The 21,511-nt window shown below is 45.4% G+C and overlaps 1 protein-coding gene across 7 annotated transcripts in view; it reads right to left on the bottom strand.

The window, feature by feature from the left end:
• Positions 1–21,511, bottom strand: part of Fat1 (FAT atypical cadherin 1) — a 120,116-nt gene that overhangs the window by 10,243 nt on the left and 88,362 nt on the right. For all 7 annotated transcript variants that reach the window (XR_003837393.1, XM_029480377.1, XM_029480379.1 and 4 more), the window contains 14 exons: positions 15,300–19,367; positions 14,493–14,689; positions 12,604–12,757; positions 11,873–12,106; positions 10,383–10,772; positions 8,472–8,686; positions 8,056–8,193; positions 6,401–6,544; positions 5,673–5,870; positions 4,521–5,322; positions 3,784–3,915; positions 2,209–2,366; positions 1,160–1,622; positions 122–275 (listed from right to left, as the gene is read on the bottom strand). Coding sequence is in view for 6 of the 7 variants with exons in the window: in XM_029480377.1 (XP_029336237.1) it covers positions 122–275; positions 1,160–1,622; positions 2,209–2,366; positions 3,784–3,915; positions 4,521–5,322; positions 5,673–5,870; positions 6,401–6,544; positions 8,056–8,193; positions 8,472–8,686; positions 10,383–10,772; positions 11,873–12,106; positions 12,604–12,757; positions 14,493–14,689; positions 15,300–19,367 (7,447 nt within the window). In the remaining variant the exon portion in view is untranslated. The remainder of the gene's footprint in view (positions 1–121; positions 276–1,159; positions 1,623–2,208; positions 2,367–3,783; positions 3,916–4,520; positions 5,323–5,672; positions 5,871–6,400; positions 6,545–8,055; positions 8,194–8,471; positions 8,687–10,382; positions 10,773–11,872; positions 12,107–12,603; positions 12,758–14,492; positions 14,690–15,299; positions 19,368–21,511) is intronic.

Raw genomic sequence — 21,511 nt, 5'->3', positions numbered from 1 at the left:
GTTCACTGCGAGTAAAAAACAGACAGCATTAACAGCGAAGAACACTGTGGCCCATCCGGTGCAGAATTCCATGCTTTAACATTTCACCTTACAAGTCACTAAGAAAGAGATACAAACATACCTCTGACCAGTGTATAGCCCCCTGCACTGGCACACAAAGCCGCCGTTGTCTACCATGCACGTTCCTCCGTAGAGGCAGGGGTTGGAGGAGCACGGGTTGACGCTCACCTCACAGAACGTCCCTACGTACAACGCGCTGCACTTGCAGTAATAACCTACACCATGGAAAAGAACAGAAGACCCAGTCAGTGACCGCAAGAGGTTTTACGTCCTTATACCTTTATGCTCAAGTGAAGATACGGTGCCCCAACAGCTACGAAACGGAGTAAAATTCCCATTCTCTCCAGGTGCAGTTATCTATAGGGGTCGAAAACCTCTTTTCTAAACTACTGGGACCAGAAATGATTCAGACAGTGGAGGGTTGGTTTTTTGTTTGTTTGTTTGTTTTGTTGTTGTTGTTTATTTGTTTTTGTTTTTTAGGTTTAGGAGTATTTCCTATAGATTTTACAGCTGGAACATTTCTAAACTGGAAATCTGATATTCAAATACCTCTAACCCTGGAAATTTAAATAATACATTGGGGGCAGGGAGGGGTGTCAGAAAGTTCTGGATTTGGGAGCCTTTTAGAATTATTTTAAAATTTAGTATGTTTTGTGACTAGATTTAGGTAATAAAATTTATATATGGCTGGTGGGTCAAATGGAAAGGGCAGGAGAAAAAGGCCCATTGGTGGACATACACTAAGCAACAGCAGTCAACAACGGTTTTACTACCACAAGTAGTGTTCCCAGCGACATGCAGTTAGAGACCGTGGCAAGATAGTTCACTTTTCTCCCTTAAAAGCTGGGCCTGGCCCTAGCCTATCTTTGGCTATGGTCACTGCTGCAGGAGGAAAAGAGCACAGTAAACATTGGTTCCTGAGACCAGACCAACGTTATGACACAAGCCACTGAGTCCTGACCACCTTTCCTGTGACAAAGACAAGAAGCGATGACATCACTGAATGGGAGGAGGCAAACCAATGCTATTCGGGAGAGTTGCCTGTAAATGTGCATGCATGTGGGTACCATCTGAGCGACTGCAGCTTCACGAAGCCTACCTCCAGTAGGCGAGGGATTGCAAACGCCTCCATTTTGACACGGGCTGCTGGAGCAGTCTTCTGTGGCGGTCAATAAGCACCCATGAGACAGATCCACCCACTCTTCGATGTGCGCGTAGGCTCTTGGCTTGTTGTTCAGAGGCAACTCCTGCCCATTCAAATAAATAGAATCCATGCAGCCCCTGAAGCCATTGGCCACCTGGGCGCCTCGCCCATGCTTTGTCCCTTGCTGGCGGAGGTGGCCACCAAAAAAGACGTAGTTGTCCAGGTTGAGGGTTTTCAGAGCCCCTGGCGCTGTGCCCGAAGCGGTGTGGACTTCATCCAGAACCAGCTTGGCATAATTGCCCTCCACTTCCAGGGACACCGCGTGCCACTGCCCGTCGTTGACCTGAATGCTCTGGACGGAGACAATCCCAGGGCCGCTTCCACAGTCAAATTTGTACTGCAGTCTTCCGGTATGAATCTACAACAGAATAAACATCGTTCACACTGATCGCATATGATCTTCAGCATCAGTCTGTGCAAAATCTACATACAAGAGGGGGATGTTTAGTGAACAAAGGTAGAAAGAATACAAGTTTGCATCTAGGTGCCACAAACTCATTCATCTACTACACGAATAATAAAAATGGATCATCTGGGGGCTCCCAAATGCCAAGTGTACATCCAAAACTAACAGGGACGTGACTAGTTATTAACTGCTAACTGAACACACACAGCATACACACACGCACACACACACAAAATACCACGTAGAATTTCCATTTAAACGCCAATATTAGCACGGTATCACGAAGAGACTTGAATGTTAGCTGTCACGTGTCTCAAAGTTTTTGTTGAAGAATATCAAAAGTAAATTTCTAGGCTACCGGGCGGGGAGCAGAAAGAATTTTTGACTACACCCAAGTGTCAACGTTATCCAGGCACTTGCCATGCGCAGTAAAACCACCTTTCTTAGTTTGTTTTTAGACGGGACAGTCAGGACACGAGGTAGAATTTAAGTTTCATGGTCTCCCTTGGTCTGAGGTCACAGGATGCAGAAGCCATACCTCTAGGATGCTGTAGTCAGTCCCTCGTGCGTACATGACAACCGCGTGGGAGGAGTAGGTTCTCAGACGCATGCTCAGCTTCATCTCCAGTCTGTTCTCATTCTCCAGCAGACGGTACTTCACAAAGCTGTTTCCCGTGAAAGTTATAGATGAGCTCCCTACGGATATCAGAAGAAAGTTCTATCAGCATCAAACTTAAGCATGGCATCGACAGTGAGCATGATCGATCGCCTTCCCTCCCTGGAGGCTGACTTTGGTTTGTTTTTGTTTTTTTTTAATTTAAAATTGCAGCAATGGGGAACGTGTCCATTGGCTTTCACAGACAGCACAGCACACACAGCTGACTCTCAACGAGGAAGAGACTGAGAGCTCTGTGTTAGAGAAATAAAGTCTAAAATAATAACAAAAATAAATATAAAAATGTTCCGCATAAGTTATTAGTAGGCAATTTGAGGGGAAAAAAAAAAGGAGTGTAGCCTCAAGGTGATTAGGCAAAACCTGTCAGACAAAAACACAAAACAATCCCCATTTCTCCAAGAAGATGAAAATCCTATCAGCCTCTGGAAATGAAAATTAAGTTATGCAGAACTGACTAAATAAAAACTCAATTTCAAAGTGACAAAAGGCACATTTAACAAAATAGAAGTCCAATACTAAGACGCGAGGGCAGATTGTAATAAAAAGCATATTAATTATAATACCCAGGGTTCTACTCATTCAGAAACAGACAGCCCAAGAGGGCAGACACACTATAGGAAATGCAAGCACCAACTAATTAGCAGAGTGATTCCTTCTTCCATAAGCAGCCAAAAACATTAAAAACTTCAGTAAGATTTCAATTCCACTAGGGAGAAAGTATGGATTTTAATTGAAAGCTTTCAAAACAGATAAAAGAGAATGAGACAGGAGACCTTTATGTATGCCTGGAAGAAATGGAAACTATTTGTTCAACTACTTTGGAAACTAATATGACAGTATACCTAAAAAATAAATAAATAAATAAATAAATAAGATGTATTTAATTTTTGACAGCAGATTCTAGTTTTGGAATATCATAAACAAAAGGGGAATAGCACCAACCTATAAAGATGAACTTGAAAAGATTTTTTTAACAGGAAAGATACATTCTTTAACAGGAGGACATATATAGAATGGTGACTAAATCCGGGTCTAGTTATTAAGGACAGTGAGGATTACGCACACACAATGGGCTTGGAACATGTCTTTAATGAGCTAAGTAGGGGAATAAAGCAAGAAGCTGAGGACTGTAGGAGAAATCAGGCAAAAGAGGATTAGAGAGAAACAAGAAACTATGAAGCCCCACAGTCTATGCAGCCATTGCCCCACCCTCCACCCCCCAACCCTCTCAGGCCAGGGCAGGGGCGTGGCATGGCCGAGGCAGGGGCGGGGCTGAGGGCTCAACAGCTTAGTGAGGTCCTGCTCTCTGCCCATCGCTCCCCTTACACCTCGATATAACCTGCACATAATTCTTTCTCCAATAATGAAAGTTATCAAAGCACTGCTGAGGATGGTTTGAAATGAATTCACATGTGAGGAATTCCTGGGAGTGTTTACCTGGGCATTTACCGAAGCCGCCCCCGGGGCACACACAGCTATACTTCTCCTCTCGGGGATCTGCGACACATTCAGATCCTGCGGGACAGGGGTTATCTTCACACCCATGGTGGACAGGTGGGCATTTCCCGTCTTTATTTAGAAAAGCAAGAGGAAGAGAAGAGAGAACACAGGAATTAGGAAAATGATCACTACTGTTGTTCCCATTCATTCATTCATTCATTTTTGTGAGTGTTGGAGGGTTGACTCTCAGACCTCCTGTATGCTAGATCGGCACTCATCCACTGACTTACATTATCTCCAGACCCCTTTTCATTGTTTCATTTTGAGATGAGATATCATTATGCTGCCCAGGCTGACCTGGACTCACTTATGTAGCCTGGGCTGGTTTTGAACTTACAAACCTTCCAAACAGATGAGACCATAGGCCTGGCCATAAAATCATCATCATCATCATCTCCTCTTCCTCCTCCTCCTCCTCCTCCTAACATTTTAAAGTTTAATGTGTATGTGTGTTTTACCTGCATGTATGTCTACGTACCACCTGGGTACCTGACACCCTTAAAGTCACAAGAGGGCATCTCTGGATCTGAAGTTACAGATGGTCATGGGCCACTATGTGGGTGCCAGAAATCATCAAACCTAAGTCTCATGGAAGAGTAGCCAGTAGGTTCTTAACTGCTAAGCCCCCTACCACAGTCTTTAACGCTCTTCTCCACATACATAGGCGCTATTACCTTTGCAGAGACACACTGCTGTTCTGTGGTGTCGGGGAGTCACGAAACTCAGTCTGGCCGTGCTGTGAGTCGACATGACGCTTTCATCCACAGACACCTTCTCATCACAGAACTTCCACGGGCAATCCAACCCTGCACAGAGCTTCTGGAACACATCCAGGATCCTCACACCAATGATTTCCTCAACGTCCGTCACGGAAGAATTAATCTTATGCAGAAGTTGCTTTGTTGAAACGTGGGTGCCGCCTGACCTCTCGACAAAGAGTAAGACGTCCAGATGCGAATGGGGTTCAGAGGGCTGCAGGCTGACGATCTGTATGTCGTTCTTCCGGACGCCCAGGATGTTGCGTAGGGCTCGCTGGAAGTTGCGCCAGTAGTCACCAACAAACTCCTCCGGGGTGAGATTCGCGAAGCGAATGGCGACGGTGTGGTTCAGCATCTCCTGGGTCACTTGTTGGATGTGCACGGTGATGTCGGCCACCGTGGTGAATTTCCCATCTGTCACGCTGACATTGAGAAGGTACTGGCCTATGTCCAGTTTTCTGTGTGCAATCAGCTTGCCCCCCGCGCTGGAGACAGAGAACAGGCCATCCATGTGGGGATCCAGACTGTACGTCAAGGTGTCATACACGTCCTGGTCGGTGGCGTGGATCTTTCCTATGACCCCACCTGAGTATTCCTCTCCAAAGGCGGTGATGAAAATCTCTAGTGGCAAGATGGCAGGAGGGTGGATGCTTTCCTCGATCACCCTGATGTCAATGTGTGTCATCGATGACAGCTGAGGCTTTCCGCTGTCAGCCACCTGCAAAGACAGAAGGCGTTACTGCGATCTCCTAATAAAAATACATGACACAGTCCACTTGTGCTCTGCCCACATATCAACTGCTAGGCATTCATTTCTTGTCATGAAGCCCAGTGAGGAAAAGGACAACTGTTTTGTCCCTTACTCATATGGACACTGAGTCACACTCCTGCTTGGGAAGGAGTAGCCAAAGTGCCACCAAGACAAAACCAGACGTGAGCTCAAAAAAACAAACCATATTCTTTTTTGTTTTCCTGTAAGGATGAGTAAGCTATCTAAATATACAAAGATGGCCACCTGTGGATGCTCTCTGAGCACCCCAGGGAACCCATGAAGACTTCGATCGGTACCTTAACGTGCAGAAGGTGATGATCCTTCACTTTCCTCTTGACCGTCGCCGCTGTCAGGAGGACCCCGTGCTGATTCACCTCAAAGGCGTTGTCATCATTTCCACTCACAATAGTGAAGAAGAAGGGGGGGCCGTTGTGGGAAGAGTCCTTGTCTGTCACTACCAGCTTCAGGACGCTGAAACCCACGGGTTTGTTCTCCTGTGTAACAAACAAAGAACAAAAAGCTATCAAGACAGGGACATGTGAGGCTTCCCGGTAAATATACAGACAATTAAACCTCAATTCTAGTGCATCAAGGATGAGAGAAGACAGAGAGGCATGGGGGATTGGAGAGGGCAGAACATGGGGACTGAGAGAAGTAACAGGAGGAAGGAGATCTGAGAAGAGTCAAGGGAATGGAACAGCATCCATGGGGTTAGTGAGAAGGATGGTGAGGAACCAGAGGGGGCGGGGGCGGGGGCGGGGTTGGACCAGTGCAGTCGAAGACAGGATTAGGAAAAGTTCTTCCTAGGACAGTGAGAATATCTTTCCTAAACCAAAGCACAGCATGGAGTGAGGAATGCTGAGCTGAGTCCTGCAAACACCTCTGCTATACTAAGACAGGGGCTCCTCTACAGTTTTCTAGAAAACGAGTCTGGAAAGGAAAGCTACTTCCCATGAGTGTCTGGAGCCAGTCAGAGATGGAAGAGGCTGCACACCCCTCCCCCCCGAGTGCGCCACCCATTTACCTGGATGATGACACTGTAGTTGTCTCTGGAGAACAGGGGAGCATTGTCATTGACATCGGAGACATCGATGTTCACCGTGGTTGTGTTGACTCTGGGTGGATTGCCGTTGTCGGCAGCTTGCACCGTGAGTGTATAACCTGAGATCTTTGCCACGGGAAAGAGAGAACAACGTGTGTCACCTGAATGGTGCCAATCAACCGGGAACCACTGATGTCATTTGTCTGGGCAATTCCCTAAAATTAAAATAACAACTCCCAACCAGTGAGGGAGTGGGTGCACTATTTTCTCAACAGAGATGGTTATCAGCAAGAAGCAGATTCTCTGCTCTCTCCCATTACAGGTCTTATTAAAGTACTTGATCTCGAAACTCTGACAGCTCTATTAGAATACAAAGACAAATTATGCAAATGACCAGAAGAAACCAAACCGCTGACCTGGCTCAAAGGCTGTTACTTTGGTAATACCACAGGTAGCATCTTCAACAGAGGCTAAGGCTTACAGAGCAGGGGGTAGAGACTTGAGCTGCGTCTCACCCCAAGTGCAGACTCATTTTCAGCATCTCAAGATGTGCCAGGTCACCGTCACCTTCAATTTCACACTTGGGTTATACTTAGCCATTTAAATCCCTCAAGGTAATATCTGTGGCCACTTGCAAAAGAAATCAAGTCAAGTGAGACAGCTTCCCTGTTAGGGCAGTTCCCTGTTACAGTATCTTTAGAGCGAGCACTGGGCCGGGAAGATGGATAAGTCCTGGAGTACCATTCTGTAGGACATCAGTCTAGCCAATGCTCGACCACACAGCCTTGAGAACTCCATCAGGTCACAGTGGATACACGGGTGTTAAAAGTGCTAGGTTCTTTAGTGACAATTACTAAATTTCAGTCAAGTTGGTTGACTGAAATTTCAGTCCGAGTTTTCAACACACAGAAATCAGAGGCAAGAGTACTGTGAATTTGAGTCCAGCCTGAACTATATAGCAAGATCCGAGTTTAAAAAAAAAAAAAAAAAAAATCACATTTTGCTCCTCTGCCTAGTACAATAGATCCTTCTGAGCCTAAGAGTCAATCAAGCCTCCCAGACTCTTAAGAACATGCCACTCAAAAATAGTAAGCCAGTGGAAGAGCTGGCTCCGCCCCTCCTGAGCGGAAGTGTGGCCCACTTCTCCCTGGCTCTCCACAGTTGATGGCTTCTGGCAAGGTTGCTGATCTCTTGTGGGGCTGGACACTGGGGGTTTGTCCACTGAGTACATGGGCAACACAAGACTGACTACCTGGGTTTTGGTTTTTGGTTATTTTTGGTGGGAGAAGGGGAGCAGACATGAGAGGAAAGAGAGTTGAGTTTAGGAAGTAAGTGCAGTTTAGGGTGCATGATGGGAGATTCCCAAATAATGAAGGAAAAAAGACAGTCACAATAAAACAACAACAAACAAACAAAAAAGACCAAACAAACAAACAAACAAACAAAAACAACTAACCAAACAAAAAGAGCCCCCTAAGAGCCAAAACTTTAACTGATTTTCAAATACTTCTGTCCTGGCTCAGCATATCCTAAGATGATGGTGCTACCCTTTGGGGTCTTCACATTATACCAAGCAGGTCCGAACTAGTATTGCTTTAGTGCTTTGATACCAATTTAAGTCCCCCTTTTAGGCTTACCGTTTCCCGGTCTAGGGGCTTCGTCACTTTCACTTCTCCTCTGACAGGGTCAATTGTGAACGGACTTCCCTGGTTCCCCTCTATAATGGAGTAGTGGATGTGGCTGTTTGAGGGGCCATCAGCATCGTCAGCCATAATCTAGGAAACAACAGAGGAAATAACAGCTAGCTTATTCACGGCAGTTACTTAAAAGCCACTGATTGGCTGAGCAACGGGCTTCCTGGTTTGCAGTGTGAAGACTCACACATCCTCATGGGACAGGACAGCATGAGCGCTCTAGCCTTGAGCCATGTCCTCTTACTGAACAACTGCAACCCTCTAACATATTTACAACAGAACCAGTTTAAGAATGAGAGTGACTTTACTAATCACCCCTTCAAGATCCAACAGAGGCAGCTGTGAGGGAAGAGACGCACCGTAATGACAGGCTGCTCGAGAGCCGCATCTTCACTGACCACGGTGGTGTAGGTGTCTTGGCTGAACACGGGGCTGTTATCGTTGATGTCTGTGACGTTGATGTTCACGGTCGCCACGTCACTCAAAGAAGGCGTGCCTCCATCTGTGGCTTCCACGGTCAGGTAATACTCATGGGAGCTTTCATAATCCAAGTTCTCAATGATAAATATGGCCCCTGTATGGACAGACAGAATTACGTCCAGCCCACGGCAGCTCCATTTCTTATTACAACGATGATGCCTCTTAACACATGTAGTTCTCAATGCAAAAAATAACTTGTATGTCTTCAGCTTTAATTCAGTAATTAAAAATTATGATTTTTTTTACCCACCCAACATCCCTGTTTATTTCCTTTATTTTTATCATATTCCTGGTGGCATTAGTCAATAACGCTCTCTCTCTGCTTTAAATGACTATAATGCTTTTAAAATGATGGTGGCTCTTAGTCCTTCTTTGATGTGGTTCACTACAGACTTTAATACTTTTTTTTAAAAAAATTCAACTCAGTGCGTTTTGCTTCCCTTCTTATTGTTACTATTGTCATGAATGTTCTTCTGAAAAGAATACAGTAACTCGCCACTTAGTCTTGTTAAATATCCCCTCTGAGAATGGAACCCTGGGATTGTGCTGCTTCTAATACTAGCAGTTGGGAGGCTGGGGCAGGAAGAATAAGCACATAAGACCTGTCTGGACAACACACCAAGATCTGGTTTCAATAAACAATTAAAGAAATAAAATAAGATCCCTCGCTGATTTAACAATACTTGAAAGAACACTCTGCTCGACCTACTCCATCCTACTTGAAAGGATAATTGCTACAAGAGTCCCACGGATATTATATAAGACATTCAAATTACATTAAAAGTCATGAGACACCTTATTCTTCATCAGAAATAGTCACACACCACACACACAACTAAGCGCAGCCTGGAAGAGTTACATTTTACAATGTCCTGAGAGTGCAAAAGCATTTTAGACCACAGGCTACCAGCATTAGTCACAAAGCAGGAGTTAGTAATGGTTGATCTTTAACGCGGCTGGCTCCTTAGAATCCAATCTCCTTTGACTGGTGTATGTAATGAGTAAAGAAGTCAACTTATAGAATTAATAGATGTTCAGTATAGGAACATCTGTCAGGAGGAAGTCACTCTGTGTACCTTTGATATCAGGATTAAATGAGTAATTATACAACGTTATCACCACTAAGCATCCTGCCTTGGCACACCTGGGTGTACTGGCTGGTTTTGTGTGTCAACCTGACACAAGCTGGAATTATCACAGAGAAAGGAGCCTCCCTTGAGGAAATGCCTCCATGAGATCCAGCAGTGGGGCATTTTCTCAGGGGGTGATCAAGGAGGGGAGGGCCCATTATGGGTGGTGCCATCCTTGGGCATCCCTTGGGTTCTATAAGAGAGCAGGCTGAGCAAGCCAGGGGAAGCAAGCCAGTAAGGAACATCCCTCCATGGCCTCTGCATCAGCTCCTGCTTCCTGACCTGCCTGAGTTCCAGTCCTGACATCCTTTGGTGATGAACAGCAACGTGGAAAGTGTAAGCTGAATAAACCCTTTCCTCCCCAACTGCTTCTTGGTCATGATGTTTGTGCATGAATAGAAACCCTGAGTAAGACACTGGGACACTGAGTGAGAGCCAATAGTTTTCCAAATTGGCTTGTAATATATGATGGATACGCTAGAAAGTAGGTATTATGCAGGATCAGAGTCTGACGGTTTCCTAACTGCTTTTAATCCCACTCAGGAAGAGAAAACGAACCTGAGTGTTACCTCTTCAGAACACCCACCAACCACGTTGCAGGAAGTGCCAGGCAGCCCTCAGTATGGAATGAGTGCTTCCTCACTTCACAGGGAGGGTTACCTGTCTTAGAATCGATGCTGAATTTTCCATGTTCATTTCCACTTATGATGGCGTAGGTGATTTCCGCGTTGGCCTCGATATCCCGACTTGCCGCGTACACGTGGAGAACCTCCGTCCCGATGACAATGTCCTCAGACACACTGGCGCCATATTCACGGTACTCAAACACTGGCGGGTTGTCGTTTATATCCAAAACAGACACAACCACCGTGCCAGTAGCTGTCAATCTCCTTGGCAATCCTTGGTCCACTGCTTTCAAAGTGAGAGTATAGACTGCTTGTAGTTCCCTGTCCAAATGCTTTTCCAACTGGATAATTCCAGATCTCTCGTTAATGGAGAACTGCCCGTCAGCGGATTCGACCAGCGAGTAGGAAATCTTCCGGTTCAATCCTGGCAAAGCATGAAATAAATAATCCTATCAGGTTTCGTGGCGAGTAATTTAAAATTTAAAAGCACAAGACATTTTTAAATGATGAAAATGCAAACAGATAACATGCAAAGAACCTATCAAACATAATAATCAGAAGAAAGAACTCAAATCATTGACAGTAGTCAGGATTTTTTTCAATGTAATAGCTTCATTAATTCATTGAGAACTTCATGTATGTACAACATGTATTTTGATAATTCACCCCCACTTCTAGCTCCTAGGTCCACCCCTGCACACCTTCCACCTCTATATGCTTTTTTTTTTTTTTTCTTTTAAAAATGATTTACCAACTCCAGTATGTACTGCCCTGTACTCACTAGGATAGAATCATCCATCAAAACTGTACATGAACAACCAGGAAAAGAAAAATGGCTCTCCCTCCTTCTGAAGCCAATCATTGTCGATACCTTCTCAGCTAGGAATAGGGGCCCTTGAGTCCCTAATCCCTGATATGCTGGAATCTATAAGACTTACTGAAATGAAATCTATTTGTTAATTAACTTCACCCAACAAAGAATTATTAAGGTTGACTTTTAAAAATATCTTCAATATTAATGAACCAAGAAGGTATTTTATCCTCTATTATCATAATGTTTGAATGTATATACTTACTTTCTTCACAAATACGTTTGAAAATGCATACAACTTTAGGAATGTAGTACTAGCTACATTCCTGTGATGCTGTAGCTTCCTTAACAGCACTACTGATTTATTCCCAAAAAGGCACTTCTAGGGGCTGGGGATAAAACTGGTACAAAGCTTAGCCAAGCATATGAAAGCCGCAGGTTCAAACCCCAACATGGGTGTCGGGGAGTGTCAGTTAATGGCGTCAACAACAACACCTTAGAGACACCGCAGCTACACTGCAGCAGGAAGTTTACTGATGCAATTGTCAAGACTTTAAACATTCATGAAAAATGGTTTAGTTTATCATGACTACAACAAGGCCAAGTTCCACCACGTGCATGAGGAAAAGAGGTCAATGGGGTGTGTTCCATCACGGGGAACTCAAAGCCTTCTGCACACCCCAAGGACAGAGCATCTCTGTCCCTCAGGATACCTGTGTCTGCATCAGTGGCCTGCACTCTGGTCAGCGGTGTCCCAGGCTCTGTGTTCTCGAATACCGTGATGGTGTACGGCTCTGCGGTGAACTCAGGAGCATTATCGTTCACATCTTCTAACGTGAGCACAATAGCCGCCTGACAGGACCTCCCACCTCCGTCCGTGGCCTTGACCAGAAGATTATAAACTGCTTGTTCCTCACGATCGAGGAGGGCTAGTGTTCTCAGTTCACCTAGAGACGAGCAGAAACAGATGGGGACACTGGAGACTTAGGGCGATTATCCATCACTTTCTTTTTCTTCTACAATTACAAAATCTGAACAACTCTTATTTGGAGAAAAATAATAACAACCTTACCAAGTTCAAAAGCTTAAAGATGAAGAAAATGTGGATCGTTTTCATTATAGAAAATGCCAAATTACAAATTTAGGCAACACACTATCAAATTAAAGAAGAAATGTTTAGATACACCCTGAGTATTTTTTTTTCAAAGAAAACATATTAATTTTTCAATCTTAAAGACCAAGTAGGTGATAACTATGGCTGCCTGTTTTTATCTCTTCCCAACTTTTACACATTAAGTTGCCGTTTAGATTTCTAAGATGTCATTTCCACAGCATCAGAATAAAATTTAAAAGAGAAAAATGTAATTTCCAGTTTTGTACATGATCTCATGTCTCCCACACAGAGGAAATACACTATTAAGTTAGTCCCAAATTCCATCCTTACCTGTGTCTGGATTCAGTTTAAACTTCTCTGCACCTGAACCAAATAAAGCGTAAGTAATCTCTGCGTTGGACCGGATATCCGCGTCTGTGGCAGAGACCTGCATGACCAGCTTCCCAGGAAGGGCGTCTTCAGGAATGGTATCAGAATACGAGGTCTACAAGGCATTAAACAACACTGTTAACAACAGGAGCATTCAGTGTCGGCAGTGATGGCCGAGGGGATGATGGAAAAGACATCATCTCATTCTGGCCGTGGAAACCATGGGAAAGGACTGGAGTTAAATACTCAGAGAGCTTTTAAAGTGAGTGTTCTTATAAAACAGATGTGGGAACAAGGAAGAGCCTTGTAACAGGTACCAGCCCCACATCCGTGACTCCAGTCTGACACGTAACCCTTAGGATATAAAATATGATATGCTATTGAACTGTTTCAAACTTAATTCAAACTCTTATGAGAAAATGTTATGTAATAGCCCGAATTTATGTAAAAACTAGAGGAAATGTATATCTGTTACATTATATTTACTTAATTTGAGGAGCAGGGATTGACTGTGTACAACCAACTGTTCCTCGCAGAGAATTAAATAACTGCAATTACAAGTTAAACGGTCTTCATGGGATGGGGGGAAACCCCAGGGCTAGGTAAGGCTCAGGCTTGTCTGCTTCCTCTTTGTTCACATCGCTCTGAATCCTCACACTGTTGGACACTTGGTTCCAGTTCCAATTATCACGTTAGCCATGCCATAAATAGAACACATAAGGGAAGGAGATGATGCTCCTGTTACACTTTCTTCCTAAGAGGAATTTAATGTAGGGAAGATATAGTTTAGGGTTCACAAAACTGGGTACTTTGTAACAGTGATTATTTCAAGTGATGATGTCCCCAAATTAAAGTATTATCTGGGGCAGAGTTGGCATAATTAAAAATTATGAATGGGATAAGATTTACTATAGATACTACACATATATCAAAAATATGTATATAAAAATATATAAATATATCTATTATATAATATGCATATATAAAAAAGAAGAGATACATAGCCCACTGCTGTCATTAAATACTGCCATTAAGAAACACAAATACATGTTGGGATTAACTGTTCCCCTCTCAGAAGTGCTACCTCCCCTGACAATGAGGTTTGGTTTACTTCTCTGAGAACATGTGGCAATTCTCCAGTCTCAGCCAAACACACTGGGAGAGCAGGTGTGCACCACTCGGCCTGGATCCCCTTCCCGGGGCTAAGACTTCCTCTACTGCTGGCAAACAAAGTTGGTCTCCCCACACCTGCCTTCAGTCTTCACAGGCTGAGGCCCTGCATTTATACTCCTGGTCATAATCTACTAGGGCTAAACCAGCTCGGCCGCTGGGTGGCTTTTTATCACCCAGTTCCAGTCAGCCATCTCGCCTGCTGCAGTTCCACGGCCCCAGGCTCAACTGAGCCCAGCAGTAGCAGCAGTCATTTCAATCACCTCATGGTTTCTCTGGAATGAACAACCAATGCCTTAAAATAGTCCATTAACACACGTGTACTGTACATGTAGACGCTGCTGGCCAGATGTTTCCCCATCCCTGAAACAACTATATCGTCAAATGAAGAGATTATCTTCATAAAAAGCTTCCAGAGTGTTTTTAGGGTCAGACACTGGGTGTGCGTAAGAGACCCCTTATTTTCCAATATTTTAGACCAAAGTTCTTGACCGACATAGCATGCTGCCAAGTCATGGTGATGCTTTCTCAAATCCTGCCCATGTGACGCTCCTCCACTTCAACTTGGTAAGCAATGGTTACACAAAACATGAGGGAGCTATGATACCTCAAAAGTTGCCCCATGGAAAGATGAGGAGACTTACATCTGTGGCGTACAATCCTAAGGGGAACACGCCTACCTTCTCACAGACTGGACTGTTGTCGTTGGCATCGAGAACTTTGACTTCAACTCTAGCTTTGGAAGAGAAGGTCCCGTCTGTTGCTGTGACAGTCAGAAGGTAACTGTCCTTTTGTTCCCTGTCGAGGGGCTTCTTCACGTACACCCTCCAGTCACTCTGAACATTTTCCACAGCAAACTGTCCCAAGGGATCCCCTCCTAGAAAGTTAAGGGAGGAAGGTGACTGCCAAAGCCGCTGGACTACAAAGTGAATTTCATAACCACGGGAAAAATACATTATACAAAGAATGCATGGCATTGCCGTTTACGAGGGATTAAAGGATGATTAAAATTGATACATACTTTTCTTTTGCTTTTCATACTATGGTTTTGTATTTTAAGCTGGTCTCTAATTTACAGAATCCTCCTGCCTCAGCTCCTTTGAGCTGGAATTACAAGTGTGTCCTTACACATATTATTGCATATTAACTTTAAAAAAACAAAACAAAACAAAATAAACCAAAGCAGCCATAATATGTCTACTCAAATATGAGATTAAAGAATGTCAACTTTAAAAAGCCATAATGTAGATTGCAATGCATCTTTAGATCACATTTACAATACTAAGTATAAAGTATAAGAATAAATCTTAGGAGTCTAGGTCGAAACAGCTTTGCTTAAAGTCCTTTAAATTCAGCTTACATGTTATTTCTACTCATTTTAGACAACTAAAACCACATCAACTCCCCAGATGCGTAAGTCCACACTTAGCATGTTACGTGTAATATGGATTCGTCTTATGCTGAATCGTTTGTCCCAAGCATTTTACCTGTGATGAAGTACGACACCTGTCTGTTGATCTCTTCAGTGTCGGCATCGGTGGTGCTTAAGATGGCGATCACGCCGCCCGGAGGGTCATCCTCACTCACTGTCCCTTTGTAAATCTCAGCCGTGAATCTCGGCGGGCTGTCGTTGACGTCAGTGACGGTAACACCCACGATGGCAGTGGAAGACAGCTGCACCTTCTCACCGTGATCCGACGCCACCACTTTAATCTGGTAACTGGCCCTCTCTTCGTGGTCAAGCTCCTTGAGAGTCGTGATCCAGCCTGTTTCCATGTTAATGGCAAAGGATTCGATGATGTCTGCGTCTTGGGACTGGTCTAGGCTGTACATGACTTGGCCGTTGGCCCCTGAGTCTAGGTCAGATGCTCTGATCTGGATGACTCTGCTACCCCCTGGCAGGTTTTCAACAATAAAAGCCTCATAGGGACTGGACTCCAAAACTGGGCTGTTATCATTAGCATCTTTCACCTGGATACTGACATCTATAGAAGCCACCACCTCGTAGTCATCAAGAGTGCATCTGGCCAGGACGGAAAACTGATACCACTTAGTGGTCTCGTGGTCAAGGCTCTTCTCCAGTTTCAGTCTCCCACTCTGCCTGTCGATCACAAAGAACTCATCTCGATTACTCTCGGGAGTATTGCCTTTGACAAGGGTGTAAAGAACCGTCCCACCATGTTCCACTCGAATGAGGTCAATTTCTGTCCCAATGGGCATGTCTTCTGAGATGGTATAGGTATAAAAGGGCTCTGAGAACCTAGGAAGCTGTACTTCTGGTGGAAGTATTTTAATATAAACAGGAACGACAGACTCTCTGGGCGGAGACCCGCTATCCACGGCTCTAACGAAGAATGTGAAGAACTCATTCTCTAAACCTATTAAACTTTCCTTTGTAGTAATCAGGCCGGTCAGCTTGTTGATTTCCAAGTTCTCCTTGACACTTTCAGAATCCGCCTCGATGGTGTAGATGACGTCGGCATTCGATCCCTCATCAGCGTCACTCGCAAAAACCTTGACAACCGACGTCCCTTTGGCAGCGCTGGACCCGATGTTCACCTCGTACTTGGTTGAGCGAAACTGAGGCGCATTGTCGTTGTCGTCTGTGAGGATGACATTGACGGTGCAGAAAGCAACCTTCCCCCCAGCATCCTTAGCCATCAAACGGATCGAGATCACTTTCTCCGCCGGAGTCTCTCTGTCAAGTTTCTCCAAAGTGAAAATCTGCCCTCTGTCATTCACATAAAACCTGTCTTTGGCAAAGTCATTTACAATGTGGTAAGTTACGTGGCTGTAAATGCCGGAATCTCTGTCAGATGCCTTCACTTGGACCACCAGGGTATGCAAGGGAGCGTTTTCAGCTAGCTCCACTTCGTATTCGTTCTGGTGAAAAACGGGACTGTGCAAATTTCCTCCCATCACAGTTACGTTAACCCTAGCTGAGCTCCGGAAAACCCCATCAGACACCGAAACGTTGAGGCTGTAGAACGGCTTCAGGGTGTGGCGGCGGAGGTTGGAGAGCGTGATAATTCCTGTTTCCCTGTCGATGATGAAGCTTTTATGATCATTGCCGGATAGAATAGAGTACTCTAACTTGTCTAGGTCTGAGCTGTCGGCATCGCAGGCTCTCACACACATCACAAAATGCCCGTGTGCGGCATGCTCGCTGATTCTGGCTTCATAAACCTGTTGTTCAAACAGAGGTGGGTTATCATTGAGGTCGGTGACAGCCACAGTGACGACCACGTCACTGCTCAGGGTGGGCATCCCTCCATCAACAGCCCTTACGAAGATCCTGTGCTGCTGGGACTGTTCATAATCCAAAGCTCTCACTAGTGAAATGAGCCCCGTGTTACTATCGATGTGAAAATGATCGTGACTTTTGCTGTGATTTCCAATCAGCTGGTAGGAAATTCCTCTGTTTGGTTCCGAGTCAGAATCTGTGGCTCGAACTTGAAGGACAGGTGTTCCAATTACAGATGCTTCAGACAGGGTTGTGGAGTAAGATGGCTGCACAAACACAGGAGGGTTATCATTGATGTCTTCCACTATGATGTCAACAAACACTTCAGCGTGAGCGCCCGTCAGGGAGTCAGTTGCCCGCACGCTTAGCTTATAGGCTGGGTGGGACTCAAAATCCAGTGGTGCTATGACATTTATCACCCCAGTGTTGAAGTTAATAGTAAACTGACTAAAAGGGTCTCCATCCGTGATACTGTAGAACACTTTCAGCCCTTCTGGGCTGTTGGCTTGGACATGGACCACTGGGCTGTGCATCTGGACGTTCTCTGGGATCTCAGCGCTATAGAAAGCCTTTTCAAACACGGGCATGGCTTTGTTCATGACAGTGATGGGAACCAGAACTTCTGCAGAGAAAGCTGGACTCCCTCCGTCCTTGGCGACCACTGTGACAAGGTATTCTTTATTTAAAGTGTCGTGTTCAAACTGCTTCTTCAGAGAAATGTCACCAGAGGGTCCAATCTGGAAGTGGTCATGATGCTCCTTAAGGTAGTAGTGTATGTCACCATTTCTGCCACTGTCTCTGTCAATGGCAGTAACATAGCGAATGACGTGGCCCACCTCAGCATCCACCTTCACCACAGCGTAGTAGGGAAGGTTAACAAACACTGGAGCATTATCATTCTGGTCTTCGACGGTGACTTTCACCACAACGTGGGCCACTGCCGATGGCTCACGTTCCTTAGTCACCTCTACCACCACGTCGAACATCTCCTGTTGCTCACGGTCAAACGGTATCCCAGTGGTGGACAACACGCCCGACGTGTGGCTGATTTTAAATCTGCGGTCTGGGTTGAGGATGCGGTAAAACAGAGGCTCGTTGAGTGGGTTCCCTATCGCCGTGATGACAGCTAACGTTCTGGCTTCCGTGGAGTTCTCTTTCACAACTGCAGAGTAGGCGTCTTGGGTAAACTTGAGGGGACTCTCTCTGCTCTCCTTTACATTGATTTTCACGGAGGCCATGCTTGTGAACCTGCCGTCGGAGGCGCGGACGGTCAGCTCATAGCGGCTTCGTAGCTGAGTCGTGTTCTGTATTGCGATGGTGCCAGTCTTGTGGTCCATTGAGAACTTCTCCCCAATGTTGCCTTCAGTGATGGAGTACATGACCTGGGAGAATGCCCTGGAGTCAGCATCTGTGGCGTTCACCGTGATGACGTTCACACCTCTGTATGTTGGCAGGAGAAGAGACACTTCGTACAGTGACTTAGAGAAGACAGGGGGACAGTCATTGATGTCGATCACGTGCACAGTCACATTTGCTGCATACTCGGCAAAGAGACGAGGAGTCCCCATGTCGTGCACTTGGACGGTGAAGTGAAAAGCACGTGTTTCTTCATAGTCCAGACTCAGCACTGTACGGATGGCGCCGGTGGTGGGGTCGATAGCAAAGTAGTTGTGCACGGACGGCTCGACGATCTGATAGACGAGCAGAGCATTGGATTCCCTGTCAGCATCCGTCGCTCGAATCACCAGCGGAACGTTCCTGTCTGTCAGCACCACACTGTTGACGGAGGCCGACTCGCTGATGAATCCTGAATATTCCGCCTGCGTGAACATGGGCGGGTTGTCGTTCTCATCCCGCACATGCACCACCACCGTTGTGTTGGTGGACAAACCGGCCATGTTGGTCCCTTGCACTGTCAATGAATACATGGGCAGTGTTTCAAAATCCAAGGCTCTCTGGGTGACGATGCTTCCGGAATGCGGGTTAATGTTAAATGCGTCGCCCGTGTTTCCGTCTCTTATTTCATACATCACGGATGACTGGCTGTGTGCAGAGACCATCCCAACAAAACTTCCAATCCTGATGGCTTCACTAATCTCCACAGAGTACTCTTTGGATGTGAACTTGGGAGAGGCATTGTCAGCAACGGTGACAGCGATGCGCACGGAGGTCATCTCGCTCATAGGTGGATCGCCTTTGTCTGTAGCTTTTACCATTAAATCATAGTCTACTTGGTGACTTCGGTCCAATTCTCTGGCAGTTTTTATAGAGCCCAAGATGGGGTCAATTGTAAAAGAATTTCCAATGTTTCCTGGAAGGGCAAAAAAAAAAAAAAAAAAAAGAGTCAGAGAAAGAAACCTATTAGAGAAAAGCCAAGGACAACAGAAATAGCAGAGAAACAGATATTTAAAACTTACACCCTGAATTTAAATAGAAACGAAGGGGATATCAACAGTTGAATGAGACATTCAATTTATTTCATTTTTTTTTCTTTTTACCCATTTAAACCGTTCAGAATTTTGGCTGTCAAATATGAAAAGCAAGGAACAGAAAAAAATATATTGTTTTGTGCCTAATGCCAAAATCCTCTCTCTGCTCAAGTGAAAAATGTGTTGTAGAGACACATGGCTCTCCTCTCAAAATAGCAATTCAGTGAAGGATTTTCCAACAGAACGCTGAAACTCTCTGCTGGATGCATCAATTTTTATCAGCACTCACCACTTTACAAGGGAAATGCTTAACTCACTAAGAAATTTTACGCTGGGGTTTCGGAGGGCTTCTTGTTGTAAGAAGTTAGGGGACCAAGAAACCGTTTTCTGTAGCCCACCGCCCTTCAGGAGTTTTGAAGATGTCCACAATTTTCCCTTCTTAACCTTTGCCAAGCTGACTTGATCATGTAGTTGGTGACTCTCGAGGAGGAGGGATTTTGCTTCCAGGGGGACATCTGGCAGAGCTAGGCTGTCAGCAGCACTTGGAAGGGAGGAAGCGTCGCTTCCATGTAGATGATAGCAGCCAAGAGACAAAAACAGCTTACGCCGCGCACCACGGCCTCCCTCTGCAACAAGGAGCTGTTTTTGCTTCCAAACATCAACAGCACTAATGCAGCTGAGAAGCAAACCGCTAGGACAGATGGGCTTTGCTGGCATCTCCTCGGACCTTCCCAGGCTCTCCCACGCAGATTCAGTATTCCCCCAATGCCTCAAAACCCCACAGGGTTGGGAGTTCCTATGAGACCAGTTCGTTCTCTCCATGTTCTGGATGGAGCATGGGCACCGTGGGGGGGTCTCTGGGGTCTACCCCTTCGCTGATCCTTGCTATCCCTTTTCTGTCTTATAAACAAGCATCTAGACTTCACTCCCAGAACGGAATGCGTTCTTCCCTGATGAACACTTGGTGGCCCAGCTCGGGTCACTTGCCACTAAACTTTTCTCACACTCCTCTTCCTGGGTTTACCACCAGCAAACTACTTAGTGTCATCTGTCAAGCCGAGGATTAGCAAGCCCCTCTCGCTCCCCATTAAGGGTTAGCACTTCCTCTACCAAATTCATTTCCTTCATTAAATACATTTTCCAAAAATCCATGACATCTTTTTTTTTCCTGAGGCCAGACATAGTCTGGTTTTCATTAGGTTGGCCTGGCTCTGTGTCCAAGCCCCAAGGCAGTGCCTGGGTTTAAAACAGGGAGGAAGCCCGGGCTTCTCCAGACCCTGAAGGTCTGGGCTGAGCCTTGGCCCAGGCCTCTGCCAGGCTGCGCAGACGCTAATTTCCGGCCTGTCTGCATTTGGGAGAATCTCGATTCTAGGTTGTCCCTGTGCCTCAGGCAACCACCAAACCTCAGAGATGCTTCTCTTTGTCTACCTGCGCATTACTCTCACCTTCCAAACTTGACTGGCTGGGTAGGTGACACCTGCTCACCTTTCTGGCAAGTGACTCTATCTCCCCCAAGCCCCCACTCCTAGCTTTCTTAGTCCTGTTTTGGAAAGCAGCCCATTTGGCAACATTCATATCCATTTGTCCACACATGTTTGTCTTATTTTTCCACAGTGAAATCTTATTTGCTAGTAAAAGTTCATACGTCCTAGGCCTCAAATGTAGAAGTGAATCAACATGTTTAGTGTTGCAAGACAGTGTTCAGGAGATGCACTACAGTGTTCTCAGCCCCTGGTCAGATCGACATCCTCTCTGCTCTCCTCTCCTCTCATGCCAGGGACCCCCATATTCCACCCTGTTCTCCCCTAACACAGCCTTCCCTGGCTATTCTCAGAATCTCTCTAGTCACCCATTTACTCTTTCATTTTTCGTTCACCTGAATGCCCCTGCCTGAAGACTCCTCCTTACTTCCCTATCCGGTGTGGCTATGTTTATTCTTTATTATACATGTGTTCTCTTTCCTCCTATTTATTTATTTTTGCTTTCTCTCTTGTTTCTGTATAGCTCAGACTCAACATGAAAACAC

This window comes from Mus caroli, chromosome 8 (genome assembly GCF_900094665.2).
Source record: "Mus caroli chromosome 8, CAROLI_EIJ_v1.1, whole genome shotgun sequence".
NCBI classification, from domain to species: domain Eukaryota; kingdom Metazoa; phylum Chordata; class Mammalia; order Rodentia; family Muridae; genus Mus; species Mus caroli.
Note: the sequence above shows the minus strand (reverse complement) of the source record. Positions and strands in the feature narration are given on the sequence as shown.